At 38.0% G+C, this 14,912-nt stretch overlaps 1 protein-coding gene across 1 annotated transcript in view; it reads left to right on the top strand.

Annotated features, from left to right (window-relative positions):
- PKHD1L1 (PKHD1 like 1) overlaps positions 1-14,912 on the top strand; it is a 152,541-nt gene that overhangs the window by 94,590 nt on the left and 43,039 nt on the right. Inside the window, exons 50-57 of the mRNA XM_067711478.1 lie at positions 651-842; positions 4,186-4,337; positions 5,268-5,427; positions 5,986-6,157; positions 10,221-10,309; positions 10,644-10,792; positions 12,047-12,176; positions 14,232-14,350. Of these exons, the coding sequence (XP_067567579.1) occupies positions 651-842; positions 4,186-4,337; positions 5,268-5,427; positions 5,986-6,157; positions 10,221-10,309; positions 10,644-10,792; positions 12,047-12,176; positions 14,232-14,350 (1,163 nt within the window). The remainder of the gene's footprint in view (positions 1-650; positions 843-4,185; positions 4,338-5,267; positions 5,428-5,985; positions 6,158-10,220; positions 10,310-10,643; positions 10,793-12,046; positions 12,177-14,231; positions 14,351-14,912) is intronic.

Below are 14,912 nucleotides of genomic sequence, written 5' to 3'. Positions count from 1 at the left end.
GATAATGACTTGGCAAAATCAGATAGGAAATGTGTCTGTGTGTGTGTGTATCATTCTGCATAATACTTTGTAAGAGAGAGACAATTGACAAGTAAAGCTACAGATATTTGAAAGCCTTTGAAAGATGGAAGGTTCATCTCAATATTCAAACAGACTGAATTCTCAACTACAGTTGTTGACTTGTCTCCTGTTCTAACTGTGGCTTTAAGAGGGAGAACATTTAGATGGTTCTAATATTCAGAGCTTTGTGTGACCTTTATTCACTTACTTAATTCAGCTTAGATTCTTAAGTTTGTTGACAGTCCATTGGTTGAGAGCACAAGCTCTGTGGTCAAACTGCCTGGATTTGCATCCTTCCGTGAGTCCTTGACCAAGTTACTTATCCCACATCCCATCCCCTTCCTTGGCTCTCATGGGTGCTTCAGATCCCATTTTTCAGCTGTGTCCATGATAAGCTCCCAGACAGAAGAGTCCACTGCAAAGCCTTTGTAGAGGTCCCCTTACCCCATGCCAAAAAAACCCCCAGGAACCTAGACTTTTAGATTGTATTTGTGGCACTATGGGTTATAGTAAATGTATGTTTTAGACAGTTTAGCTTTTTAGTTTTCTAACATGAAATAGGAAGTCAGCTGTTTGTGTTCATTTCCTAGGTCACAAAGGACACACTGTCATTCCACACAGCTCATTGCTGGACCCTTCTCACTGCAGTCAAGAAGCCGAGTGGAGCATAGGATTCCCTGGGTCTGTCTGTGACGCCTCGGTCAGCTTCCACCGGCTGGCATTCAACAAGCCTTCTCCGGTGTCTCTGCTTGAAAAGGATGTGGTTCTCTCAGACTCCTTCGGTAAGTAGAACACAGTCATTTAAACCACTCATTTAAATATGTTTTCCTCAATTTTCATCATCATCTTCTTGAGAACACTGGGAAAAGCATAATATTTATATCAGTCAGAAACCAGGCAGGAAACAAATATCACATCCCAAAATGGGCTTGTGAGGAGTATTGAATAAACGCCTGGACCAGCATGACATTCTGCTGATTAAGGAACCTCCAGCCAATATTATGACAGACAGCAGGAAAGTTGACATAGCTTTAGGATCAAGACAGTAAAAATATACCATTTTTTCTGCCACTGAAAGCAAATTATTTTGATTATCTTTGCTGATTGAAATAGGATGGGGGGAGCATCTGCTAGGTCAATAGCTGCACAGAGACTGTTGATTTACTGATTTGTTTCAGAAAAGCTAATGTACCTGGAACACCAGATGGGCTTGACATAATTGCCTGACTAGATTGCATTAATTTACTGTCATTATTCATGATGCATCTGGCATATGCACCAGCCAGACAAGCAAGTTAAATGGGGATATAGTAGTAACCCTGATTCTCACGTCTCAGATTTTTCACTGTGGCGTTAATATCTGCATTTTCCCCCCTCAAGGTTTTAGAATTGCTTTTCTTTTGTCTTCGTAACAGAGTGGGCGAGCATGGTTCCTAGAGTGTTCACTCAGTCCTTCCTGTGTGATTTTCCCTCCCTCCATTAGGAATTCTTCCAGTTACTAAGTATAACTATTCTCATCACATCTGACCTGGCCTGCCCTGATTGGCTCAGATCTTTATATCATTCCATCCATCCATTCATCCACACATCCTTCATCTGTCTATGAATTATTAGTTAAAATATCTATCTACAATTAATCCACTCTCATATCACTGTTCTGACAGACTGCAGATTTTGGAAAATAGGAAAGGCATTGATGAACCAAACATTTGCTATCAGATGATTCTCAAATACAGTTTTCTACATTTTCTGCATAAATCTAAATGATGTAGCTTCTTGATGACAGCGTTCCCAAATTTCCACATTTAATCATATTTACAAGGTAGAACCTTGCAATTTGAAACTAAAATTATGTATCTCAATATAGGCCAAGTGAATTTTGAAAACGTGTAGCGTAATTATACCAGCCATACTGTAACTGCTAAAATTATAGCTGGGTCAAATCCATCAGGACATGCTGGGGCTTTGGTATTCCACTCCATGTCATCAGGTCCTCTTGGAAGGATATTTCTTGTGAGAATTTCAACTTCTGCCCTTCTTCCAAACAAAGTTCTATGCCTATTCCCACTATACATTTTGGAACTGGAGGAATAACCATAAGATGAGCCGGTGGCCTCAGTGGACCAGGCATGAGACTGAGCAAAGACTCATTCTAGGGCCTGGCCTCCATAAGCTGCCACTCCAGCTGGTAGACCATGGTGGCATTAGGGTGTCTGAGGGTTAGTATCAGTTCAGAGCCAGAAGCTAACAACTCTTGGAAGGTCTGGAGAGTTTCCTCTCCTTAGTATGCAGTAGCCTGATAAATGGCCACAGATTTCTCCCACTCAGTGGAGCTGCTTCCAGTCTGTGAATTGGCTTGGATCTAGGAAATAGGTAAGAGGTAGCAGATTTCCACTTGGGTAAGTTGAATTAGATTTCTGTCCTCCAAGATCTATATAACTTTTCTGCCTGCATATGCCAAAGGTCACCTTAGTATGCTACCCACTATTCTCCTGGGGGAGCCTCTTTGCATTGCAGTGACAGAGCCTCAAGAGGGCATGTTTCACCCAGCAAGCACTTTTAAGTCTTTGCAGTGTCAATTCTGCCAATAGCCGAGGGACCAAAGAAGTCACCCAGTATCCACAGAGCAGGGAAGTCTATCCTGCCCTCAAGGAGGGGAGAGGAGTGGATATTTGCTGAATAATCCAAATTATCATGGTTCTTCTCTTACTCTGCAGGTCTTTTTAAACTGTGAGTTTTTAGTGCCTCTGATCATGGGCTTTTCAAAACTTAATGCTAATTCATAAGCCAAAGAATTTGTTCCTGGGCTTCCCTGGTGGCGCAGTGGTTGAGAGTCTGCCTGCCGATGCAGGGGACACGGGTTCGTGCCCCGGTCAGGGAAGATCCCACATGCCGCGGAGCGGCTGGGCACGTGAGCCATGGCCACTGAGCCTGCGTGTCCGGAGCCTGTGCTCCGCAACGGGAGAGGCCACAACAGTGAGAGGCCCGTGAACCCAAAAAAAGAAAAAAAAAGAATTTGTTCCTCCTTTATATTGAAATTTGTTTTGCCTTATCCCCAAAGGAAAAGAATGACAGTTTATTTTGTAATCTTGCGCCTAGCTTCTTCCACCTAACTTTGTAAGGGAAGAGGTTGCAAATTTAACATAAAATTCAATCAGAGATGAAAAGAAAGAGAGAAGGGAGAGGAAAGAACAGAATTAATTCATTAATCACAGATGTTTTTCTTTATATTGTGAGAGATCTTTTCAGATCTTCAACTGAAGTTGTCAGGCATTCTCTCAAATTAAATTTTTTCCCATTACAGGTAGTTCAGGTTCCAAGTTCATCATTCACAAAATTTAGGGTCTCATGGCCAGTGTTAGAGGTAGGTCTACTTTAGTCTAGTTCCTTAAGGGCTCTGAATCAAAGCTTTGTATTCATACTTGCTAGGCTGATTTTGATTAACACAACCCATATAGGAGAATCTAATAAAGTTCAGGACTTATATTTGCATATTTTGCAGATCAAGGATTCTGAAGAACTAAGTTCTTAAAAGAATAGAAATGGAATTATATTTTAGATCGATGTATTTTAAAAATTGCATTGATATATTTAAGCACTTTTGTCTTAGTGGTCATTATTGTCATCATAGTTCAGTTTTTTTTTGTTTGTTTTTTTTTTTTGTGGTACGCGGGCCTCTCACTGTTGTGGCCCCTCCCGTTGCGGAGCACAGGCTCCGGAAGCGCAGGCTCAGCGGCCATGGCTCACGGGCCCAGCCGCTCCGCGGCATGTGGGATCCTCCCAGACCGGGGCACGAACCCGTGTCCCCTGCATCGGCAGGCGGACTCTCAACCACTGCGCCACCAGGGAAGCCCCATAGTTCAGTTTTATTTTTCCCTAAGGAATAAAGGCTCCATCTCAATTCAGAACTCCAAGTGAGAAAGCATTTTATGTTTCAGTTAAGTGTGATATTGAACAGTGGGGCCTTCAGGTAAACAAAGACATTTAGAACATAAGTAATGAAATACTATACTGACCTCTTTAGAGACTTCCATAGACTAGAGTAATATTTACCTTTGCGCTTGTTCATAAGAGAAGGAATTTTCTAGATGTAGAGATTACTGTGATTTGTTTTATGTTCTATAGGCACAAGCATTGTTCCCTTTCAGAAGAAACGACTGACTCATATGTCTGGATGGATGGCTCTGATTCCAAATGCAAAGCACATTAACTGGTATTTTAAAAGTGTAGATCACATAACCAACATTTCCTATACGTCAACATTCTATGGATTTAAGGTAAGCAAAGAGTTGCATAATCCATCTTCTAATAATTTTGATTACATATTACTCTAAAGCAGCCCACACACTCATCCTTACACCAACCGTGAGGCCCAGAATGCCCTTGCCTCACATATTGACCTGGTAAAGTCTGCACACTTTCTATTACCCATCCTAAATCTCAGAAGCAAGCCAAAAAAAAAACCCCTCCTTTCAGAATCAGAAGTAAGCCATCTTTCTGCCACATCCCTGTAGTACTAAGCTTGTGCCCTGTTATTATTACCATGATAATAACTAACATTTATTCAGTGCTTATGATGTTTTGGGCACCAGTTAAAGGCTTTATTATTTGTATTCTGAAATACAGCAAATACAGAAAATAACAGGCCGAGTCCTATATTCCCACCACCTAGCTCTATCTGAATCTAACATTCTGTGACTATGTACTTCAGATTTTTTTAAGAAATAAACATTTTTAGGTGAAGTGGAAGTCCTCTGTATGGCTTACTCTGAAATCAATCTCCACTCTTCACTGCTAAGGGTCACCTGAATTGGGTGTTTTCATCCCTGTTCATATTCTTCTACTTGTACTATATATGGGCAGCAAAAAAAAACAATACCTAGCACTGTTTCAAATGTTTTGAAACATTATAGAAATTAAATATTCTCTGAATGTATACATATATATGTATGTGTATGTGTATATATATATATATATATATATATATATAGAGAGAGAGAGAGAGAGAGGGAGAAAGAAAGACTTTCATTGCCTTAGTGATAGAGTTAGCGTTATTACCATAGACAGGTAAAACGTTAATAACCAAAATATAAATGCAAGATGAAAACCAAACTAAAACCAAAAGTTAAGTTTTAATATGGGGTTAATTAATTAATGTCATCAAAATTAGCATATAAAACAAGTCACTTTTTTGCAAACTTTCATAGGAACAAGACTATGTAATCATATCTCATAACTTCACTCAAAATGCTGATATGTTTAATATCATTGATATGAGGAATGGCTCTTCAAATCCATTGAATTGGAATACTAGCAAGAATGGAGACTGGCACCTTGAAGCAAACACTAGTACTCTATATTACCTGGGTATGTATTCAATAGGCAAAAGTGATTGTTTTATCTATTGCTTCATCTAAAGGAGGAGAAAAATTGCTTAATGGGCAAATGTGTTATATAGTGCCTTGTATATAGCAGGATTCAATAAATGTTTGTTGAATTAAAGAATGGAGACTAAATTCACCCTGGAAGAGGCTTGAGTTGAATTAAGAACTTACATTTTATGTTTGGAGGTAGCACCAACGCTCATAATTGGCCCCAACATTTATTTCACAAAATTAGAGGAAATGAGTACAATGAACTGTCATATATTTTGTTTCCATTTTTATTATTTAATTATTTTTGGAAAATAAAAATATTTAAGAGTACAGTTTAATCGAGTTCTAAAATATTTGTTTTTGTCAAGGTATTTTGACTCTGCTTCTTAATCAGACATGTGCATTTTGTCAGAATTTTTTCATACCTATTCCATACATTTGAATTATACCAAGTTACTCTCCAAAGAATATTTTCAAATTGCCATATTTTGTTTACATTCAAGTACTTTGATCATCATGTTAGTTTAAACTGCTTTTACTTCACTTTCAGTGTCAGGAAAAAATGACCTTCATCAGAGCCAGTCCATTTCTGGGACCCTGGATCCTGATGTGAAGGATGTTGTTATTAATTTCCAAGCTTACTGCTGTGTTCTCCAAGATTGCTTTCCTGTACATCCTCCATCAAGAAAACCAATTCCCAGGAAGCGACCAGCCACATATAAGTATACAGGCCTTTTGTTCGTTAATATACTTCAATAGTTCTTGACAGCATCCTTTTCATATGTCATCCTGGCTGAGACACTGGTGCCCTCCTCCTGCACAGTAGGTCCCAAAGCACTTCCACACTCATTGCTTCACTTGAGCCTTACAACCACCCTGATGACAAAATGGAAAAAAATCTCACAAAAATTATGTGTGAAAGTTACTGGGAATCTCATACTTGCAGAACGTTAGATCTGGATTTTTAGACCAACTCCCTTATTATATAGGTGAGAGAGCTGAAGCCTGAAGACGTTAAGTGAATTACCTGAGATCACAAACTTCCAACAGCACCAGAAACTATGTCCTCATTGATCCAATGCTTTCTTAGCAGGTGGCATCTCTTTCTCTAGAATAACTTTTTGTGTCTGTGTATGTGAGTGTTTTTATTTTTATTTATTTTTTTAAATAAATTTATTTATGTTATTTATTTTTGGCTGTTTTGGGTCTTCGTTGCTGCATGGCAGGCTTTCTCTAGTTGTGGCGAGCGGGGGCTACTCTTCTTTGTGGTGTGCGGGCTTCTCATTACAGTGGCTTCTCTTGTTGTGGAGCACGGGTTCTAGGCACATGGGCTCAGTAGTTGTGGCTCACGGGCTCTAGAGTGCAGGCTCAGTAGTTGTGGCGCATGGGCTTAGTTGCTTCGCAGCATGTGGGATCTTCCCGGACCAGGGATCGAACCCGGGCTGACTGCATTGGCAGGCGGATTCTTAACCACTGTGCCACCAGGGAAGTCCCTATTTTTTATTGAAGGATAGGTGATTTACAGTGTTGTGTTAGTTTCTGGTGTACAGCAAAGTGATTCAGTTACATATATATACATTTTTCAGATTCTTTTCCATTATAGATTATTACAAGATATTGACTGTAGTTCCTTGTGCATACTTGTTTTTCTATTTTATATATGGTAGCTTGTATGTGACAATCCCAAACTCTTCATTTATCCCTCCCCACCCCCTTTCCCTTTTGGTAACCATAAGTTTGTTTTCTATGCCTGTGAGTCTGCTTCTGTTTTTTTGTTTTCTTTTAATTTTTTAAAAATTTTGGCTGCGTTGTGTCTTCGTTGCTGCACATAGACTTTCCCTAGTTGCAGCAAGCGGGGGGCCACTCTTCGCTGCGGTGTGCGGGCTTCTCATTGCTGTGGCTTCTCTTGTTGCGGAGCACGGGCTTTAGGTGCACAGGCCTCAGCAGTTGTGGCACACGGGATCAGTAGCTGTGGCTCGTGGGCTCTAGAGCGCAGGCTCAGCAGCTGTGGCACACGGGCCCAGCTGCTCCATGGCATGTGGGATCCTCCCAGACCAGGGCTCAAACCCGTGTCACCTGCATTGGCAGGCGGATTCTCAACCACTGTGCCACCAGGGAAGCTCTGCTTCTGTTTCATAAATAAGTTCATTTGTATCATATTTTAAATAGAATAACAGTCTTGGTCAAGTCTCATAATACAACTTATTTAATTTTATTTCAAATATTCAATTTCCTAAATATATATTAAGTCTTGTAGTTAAAAATAATTTTTCTGTCTTTGAAACTTATAAAGTCCTTTACCTTTATTTCTCATATGCAACATAACTTTCTACTTTATATTATAGTAATTACCATACATGATGGTACTAGTACACAACAGTACTAGTCTTTAAGACCCTTAAAGGCATGATCCTGATTTGATGTATATTTGTGTCCCTTATGGGCAAATAATAACCATAAAAATAACGATGGTGATGATAAAAGTTAACAGTTAGGGGGCATGTAAGAGCCCACTCCTGTGCATCAAGTACAAATCAATATTATTTATTAAGTGAATTACGATTTCAGAATATACAGATTCTGCGATAACATTGCACAAAAGAATAATAATTGAATTTGTTTATATGTTCATTCAACCATTAAAAAATAGCACCTGCTATGTGCCAGGCACTGTGCTGAGCTCTGAGATTCAGTTGTGAGCAACATAGATGTGGTCCCTGCCCCCATAACACTCACATTCTGTCCGAAGAGACAGATGCCAACACAAGCAAACAAACAAAAAAGTAAACAGAAAATAAAGCACATGCGTTTGAGTTGTGATAGAGGTTGTAAAGGGAATGGATAAGGGGCTGGGACAGAAGACAACATGGCAGGGGCCTCCTTTGGGTGGATGGTTAGGAAGAGCCTCTCAAAGGAGGGGATATTCTAGCTGAGACCCAAAGGGTGAGTAAGAGCTGGCTGTGTGAAGGTTGGGTTCGAGGCCAAGGGGACAGCTTGGGCAGAGGCCCTGATGTGGGGACGAGTGCGGCATATCCAAGAACTGAGAGGAAATCTGCATGGCTGGACCCTTGTGAGCAGGAGAGAGTGGCCTGGACATAGCATTGGAAATAGGTGGACATCAGACCATTCAGGTCATGCAGGCAGTTAGTGTTAAGAAATATGAGAAGCCTTTAAATGTTTCAGCTGATAAGTGACGTTACATTTTGAAAAGGCCACTTTTACTACCCTGTGTAACAGAGGGACAGTAGAGAAAGCAGGGAGGCTCATAAAAAGAGTCTAGAGAACTTCAGAAGAAATATGGGCCATAAAGGTTATTGGCCAAAAAGTCCTAGATAGTCTAAGGTAGATAAAATTATTCAATATTTACTTAATAATTATTATGACTCATTAATAGATTTAGATTGGTCTAGACCAGGATGTGATAGAGGTATGTGTTGATACACTACATGTATATGTCATAGGATAGGTGTTTTTCCTCTCACAATATGAGCTCTGCTCGCTGGAAATAGCTATAATTGGAATTATTAATTGGTATTTTGCAAATAGCTATCAGTGAAAACAAACAGAATCTTGATCCAAAACTGGTACCTCAGGACTAGAATATACAGGTCTAGCTACACAACACACAAATGCTTAGTTTAAGAAGTACTGGGCTTTTTTGATCGTAACAGTGGGCAATTAGTAGAAGAATGTATAACATGTGGTATAGTGCTGCTGGGGATAAGAATGAAAGGCTTGAGAAAAGCTAGGTGAACTCAACTATTGAATCTGCACAATCCTGATCAATTTATTTATTTAGATAGTTACAACCTTTAAACAAACCTTCACTGAGATTGCGTCATGAAAAATGTATTACTGTGAATCTAAATAATCCTAAATGATCGTTTAATTGCTAACCTCTCTTTTAAATCCATGAAGACAAGATTTTTATGACAGGATTTTTGATCAACAGAGTTTTTAGTAATACAGCTCAGTAATTCAAATGTGTGATAAAAATATACTTTTAATGAAACAAACTGTATTGGTTATTTGTAAAATTCCTGCATTAGTATCATAGAATTTTGAAACATTTTTACTAGTTCAGGAGAGCAACCCCTGTGAACATTTTTAAATGGGAAAATGCAATCAACTTTATAATAACATTCTTTGTAACAATTTGCACTGAGATAGTTTCAAGCAGGCATAGTGATGGAAAGTGGAGACCGTCTCTCTTCCAACTGTGCTTTCCATATTTATTTCAATGTAACGTAACCTTCTTTCTGGTTATAGACCTGCCGTCCTGCCCACAGCCCAGCGGCTTGCCCTCATTGACCCATCCTTGCCTATTCACAGACCATTCTTCCAGCCTTCCCTTCATAGAATCTAGGCAACTATATACCCTCCTGTCCCTTTCCCTATGAAATAGCGCCATATGTAAGGGTCTTTAAATGGACAAAGGATGCATTTTTCACTTTTCCACCATGTGAAATCTTATAAGGAAGTTAAGTTATTTACATTTTAGAGAAAATTAGGGTATCACAATAAGGATTTAGTAGGAGAAAATGTGATTCGGATTGTGAGTGGAAAGGAAGTTTTCTTCAATGGAGAAAAAACTATATATGTAATTGTGTGTGTTGAGTACCTTACTAATAGCGTACATTAGCTTGTCTATTTACTGAAATTACAAACTATCCAATTTGCATTCTGTCATCCCAAAAACATCTAGTATAGTGCTACACTCTAAGGAGATGCTCATTAAATAGACAGAGATAAAACTTAATGGAAGTACTTCTTTTCTCTTTTCAGCTTATGGTCAAATGATTCTTTTTGGCAGTCATCTCGAGAAAATAATTACACCATACCTCACCCAGGAGCAAATGTTGTTATTCCTGAAGGTAAATGCATAAATGTAAATAAATAAAATGCTGTGTTTATACCACAATAGTTAGCAGTTAGGGTAGATACCTTTATGCAGCAAGAGAAAACGTGAAGAGATGGATTCAGTTGTTGTGTCCTGGATGTCAGACGTCGCTTCTGGGTTTTATGTGGATTTAAACCTGAATATTAAGAATAATGGATTTTCTGAGAGAGAGAAGAATTAGTCATTGTGTGGAAAAAGGCTCACCAACTTCAAAATTAGGACTCACTGATAGGGCTGTCAGTGTTTTATCTATAGGCTATAGTCTATGGATTATGTTATATTCCTTATATTAAAGTCTTGTTTTATAGGAACATGGATTGTGGCAGACACAGATATTCCACCAATGGAAAGACTCGTTATTTGGGGGGTTCTAGAATTGGAAGATAAACATAATGTGGGAGCTGCAGAGTCTTCTTATAGAAAAGTTGTTTTGAATGCTACCTACATATTACTGCAGGTAAGAGTGACAGTCTTATAATTTATACCCTTATTAGCCAAATGCTAAAATGTTGGAGATTTACTAAGCAAATTATAAGAAAGCATATGCACCTGATGTGATTAAAACACAACTGGCTCTACCCCATGAAATGCAAGCCTAAGTTCAATATATTTCTGCTCTCCTTTAAATATTAATGACACATTCCTAAAGCAGTAATTATCATGCTACTTTTTAGTGTGAGGTTTGCTCCATTTCAATCCTTTAGAATATTTGTATTATTATTAGGTAAATTTAAACTCACAGCTTGCTGCAACTAACAGAGAATCCACTGGAGTTCTGAGGAAAAAAAATTAAAAGATTTCAAGCCTTTTTTTTAAGAAAGCAAACAGTATTTCTTAAAATGAATGGATGTAGGTGGGATTATGAAAACCAGGAGCAGACTAATAAAAATATTTCAGGTGTTTGGAATAATCACCTCATTCTCTCATAAATCTCAGATGGTCTTGAACATGTAATAGTTTAGTCAATTTAATTGTTCTGTCAGTCTGTTATTGGTATTCATTTAAAAGAATAGCTTAACCAAAAAGGTATTAAGCACCACTAAAGAATAAGTGGGAGCCTTTCTTTCATAAAACTAGGCCTTTAATGCTTTAAAGGTGTTAGATACAGAGCTTAGAGGTAAATTAATGCTACAATTGAATCCTTACCTCACTGTTTAATAGTTTGGTAACAGGTTACATTATCTGACTTCTTTCTGCATCAGTTTTCTCACCTATGAGATGAGAATAGTAATTCCAATTCATGGGTTTAGTGTAAAGGTTAAATGATATAAAATATGTAAAACCTTGCATGTTATGCCTGGCATAGAATCAGCAAGCATTTAGTAATAGCAATTTTTATTAATAGTGATGGCTCATTAATAACATAGCTTAGATATAAATAGGAGAGTATATTTTATATATGCCGCATTATTTTAAAGTACAGTGTGATCTGTTCAAACAGCACTAGTTTAGGTTTTAGGAGGTCTCAGTTTCAGGTCCAGTTCTGACAGTAAGTAGATGTTGAATTTGACCTTGGAAAAATCATTTAAACTGCCCATCCCAAAGTGGATGGGTTAAATTAAGGTCACTTCTAGTTACAGTACTGTTCTTTGTAAAACAAAAATTCATTCATTTTTACTAGGGGAGGCTGCCAGTCTTCCTAATTCCTTTCTTATGGGGAAATTTCTCCTGCTCAGTTTTGAAGTATTAACAATTTTCTGCTTCACTGCAGGGAGGTAGATTAATTGGTGGCTGGGAAGATAACCCTTTTAAAGGAGAATTACAGATTGTTCTTAGAGGGAATCATTCTACTCCAGAGTGGGCTCTTCCAGAAGGACCAAATCAAGGATCAAAGGTCCTAGGTATGTGTTTCCAGATACCAAAAGAGTCATGTTAGTTTTGCAAATCTACTTTAAAACGTGTAGCACTGAAAGACTTGTTATGAGTTCATGATGTTATGGTTTCAGAAGTTTTTACAGACATTGATTTGTAGTAACAGGTTATAAAAGTTGCTGAGGTTTTAAAAAATTAAATCATGTCACATTAAAATAGATACAGATGTGCATATTTCCAAAATGTAACTTATTGCAACACTAACATTAGTGAATCACTCCATATGTATATTGTTTCTCTAATCTGGTTTTCTTCGTAATCTTTCTTTTATATAAGCAAAAATATTTTTCATATTTTAGTACTTTTCCCCTAAAAGGTAACTTTCTTATGCATTATTCCTACACAGTATTAAAAATCTGTGGATCAGTTGGCTCTGCTGTTGATCTCGGGTGTTGAAGCAGGGCTTTGGTTCCCCGCCAGTGATTGAGGTTGTGTCGCAGTGGTGAGAGCACCAAACCCTAGCCACTACACCAGTGGTCAGTGACAAGGCCCTGGCCCTACAGCTTTACAGAAAAAGAATTCCCACAAAGACGGAAAGTAGTGAAACAAGTAAAGTGTTATTAAGAGAAAAAAAGAGTACAGTACTTTTGGATAGACACACGGGTGAACTCAGAGAGAGAGTCGTACCCTCGTGGCAGTTTGAATCACTTTTATGGGGCATTTCTTCCCTGTTTCCTTTGACCAATCATTTTGATTTGCCTGGTTCAGAGTCCGTATCTGGTGTATCTCAGGATTTTCCCATGTGTGCGCGTGCATCTCTTAGCCAAGATGGATTCTACCGAAGAGGCCTATGGGTAGTGAGCATTAGTTGCCATCACTTAGAATCACTCCCTTTTGACCTCCAAGGAGCCTTTCTGCTCATGTGTAGTCGGGGAGGTCTCCTGACTTCAAGAATGAAGAATATGTGGTCTCTTATCTTCTATCTGGGCAGGACCCAGCCTCCTCTCTCAATTGTCCTGTTATTCCCACCGCGGAGTATCCGTCCACAAGGAATGAACTCAAACCATTTGTCCTGGGGGCCCTTATGTCTCCTGCCTCGCTATCAGTTATCCAGTCATAACTGTTGCTAAGTTTTAATTTTCCGGTTGCATTTGTGTGGCTGTACATATTCCTATTCGAGCCTAGAAATCAAAGGACCTGAGAGGGTTTAATTTGGTCCTAATAAATAACTGCTTTTATTAATACCACTGCACATTTATTTAAAAGACACATAAATGTGCTTCAGTTGCTCCCATGTACAATTTCTAAAACAGTGACAATAAAAAAGGGGATTAAAAAGTGGCTTAAAATTGAATTAGCTCTTGCGAGACAGACAAATTCAAATCTTAAAGAAAAATTTCCTGAGGCAAACAAATTCAGTCTTAAAAAATTTTTGTTTGCTTTTATGTGTTTATTTTTTTATTTCAAAAATAACATTTCTAGCAACACAGAACCATATCAAGAGAAAACATACATCTTCTACTCTCCCCTTGAGGAAACTAACATTAGCAATTTTTACATGTGTTTTTCGTGCTTTTTATCTATGCCTGTATTCATATTACATAAAATGACTTGTGGTGCCTTATACAAAAACATGGTCAAACTAAATATATTACCGTGCAATTTTCTTGTTAACATATTATGAATATCTTTCCAGATTGATACTTAACATGTAACACTCTTCATTTTTATAGCATATTACACTACAGTATTAGTAATATATTCTAATTTACTCCTTCATTCTTATAATGATATACATTTGGATTAATTCTAGTTTTTCTAATATTTCCAAATAGTGTTGTATTAAACATCCTCATTGATGTATCCTTGTATACTAATTCAATTTATAGAGACCAGATTCCTAGAAGTAGGGCAAAGGGCCAAAGCCTTCTTATATAGCCCTGAGCAGATAACCCCAATTCTTTCCATTCATTCTAAAATGTTCAGTCGCTTATTAAAATATATCTACTAATTGTTTCATTTTATACTAGCACGTAACTCAGTTCTATGCAGTGAATAAATAGGAGTGTGTTTTTTTCCTGTAGGGGTGTTTGGTGAGCTGGATCTTCATGGAATTCCACGTTCGATATATAAAACTAAGCTCTCAGAAACCGCAGAGGCAGGTTCCAAAGTCCTCTCTCTGATGGATGCTGTGGATTGGCAGGTAGAGGAATTACTATGTGGTGGAAAGTGAAAACACGCCATGGGTCAACTTAAGGTTTCTTCTTTATTCCAATGGACATTTATTTTGTCACATGATTAACCAGAAGAGAAACGTATGTTTTGTAATTAGCTTGCACTCAGAAAGCTGACTTGATAGCAGGCATTTAAAAATTGTGGTGTCAAAGGTTCTTCAGAACATATAAAGAACATTATGTATATATTAGTTATGAAAGGAAAATATGAAAGTTTGGGGGTAAAAAATATTTATTTACAAATTCTTGCAAAACAGAAAAAAGAATTATTTTAAATACCTTTTATTGTTATCTTGGTTATCTCTTTACTTCTAATTTGTGATTTTACATGTTAAGCATTTGGGAAGAAAACAAATCCTGATGCCCAGTGATATTCAAAACATGCCTGAGTTAAATAAGAGATTTTGGTAAAATATGAATGGTGGCAATTCCGATCTCTACTAGACTCCCAGGCTTGCATAGGCCACAGACTCACATGTTTTACAAATACTCTTTTTAATGCAAAAGGGTCAAGGAAATAGATGGATTACT

Source organism: Pseudorca crassidens, chromosome 17 (assembly GCF_039906515.1).
Source record: "Pseudorca crassidens isolate mPseCra1 chromosome 17, mPseCra1.hap1, whole genome shotgun sequence".
Lineage (NCBI taxonomy): Eukaryota > Metazoa > Chordata > Mammalia > Artiodactyla > Delphinidae > Pseudorca > Pseudorca crassidens.
This window is presented reverse-complemented; position numbering and strand designations above follow the sequence as displayed.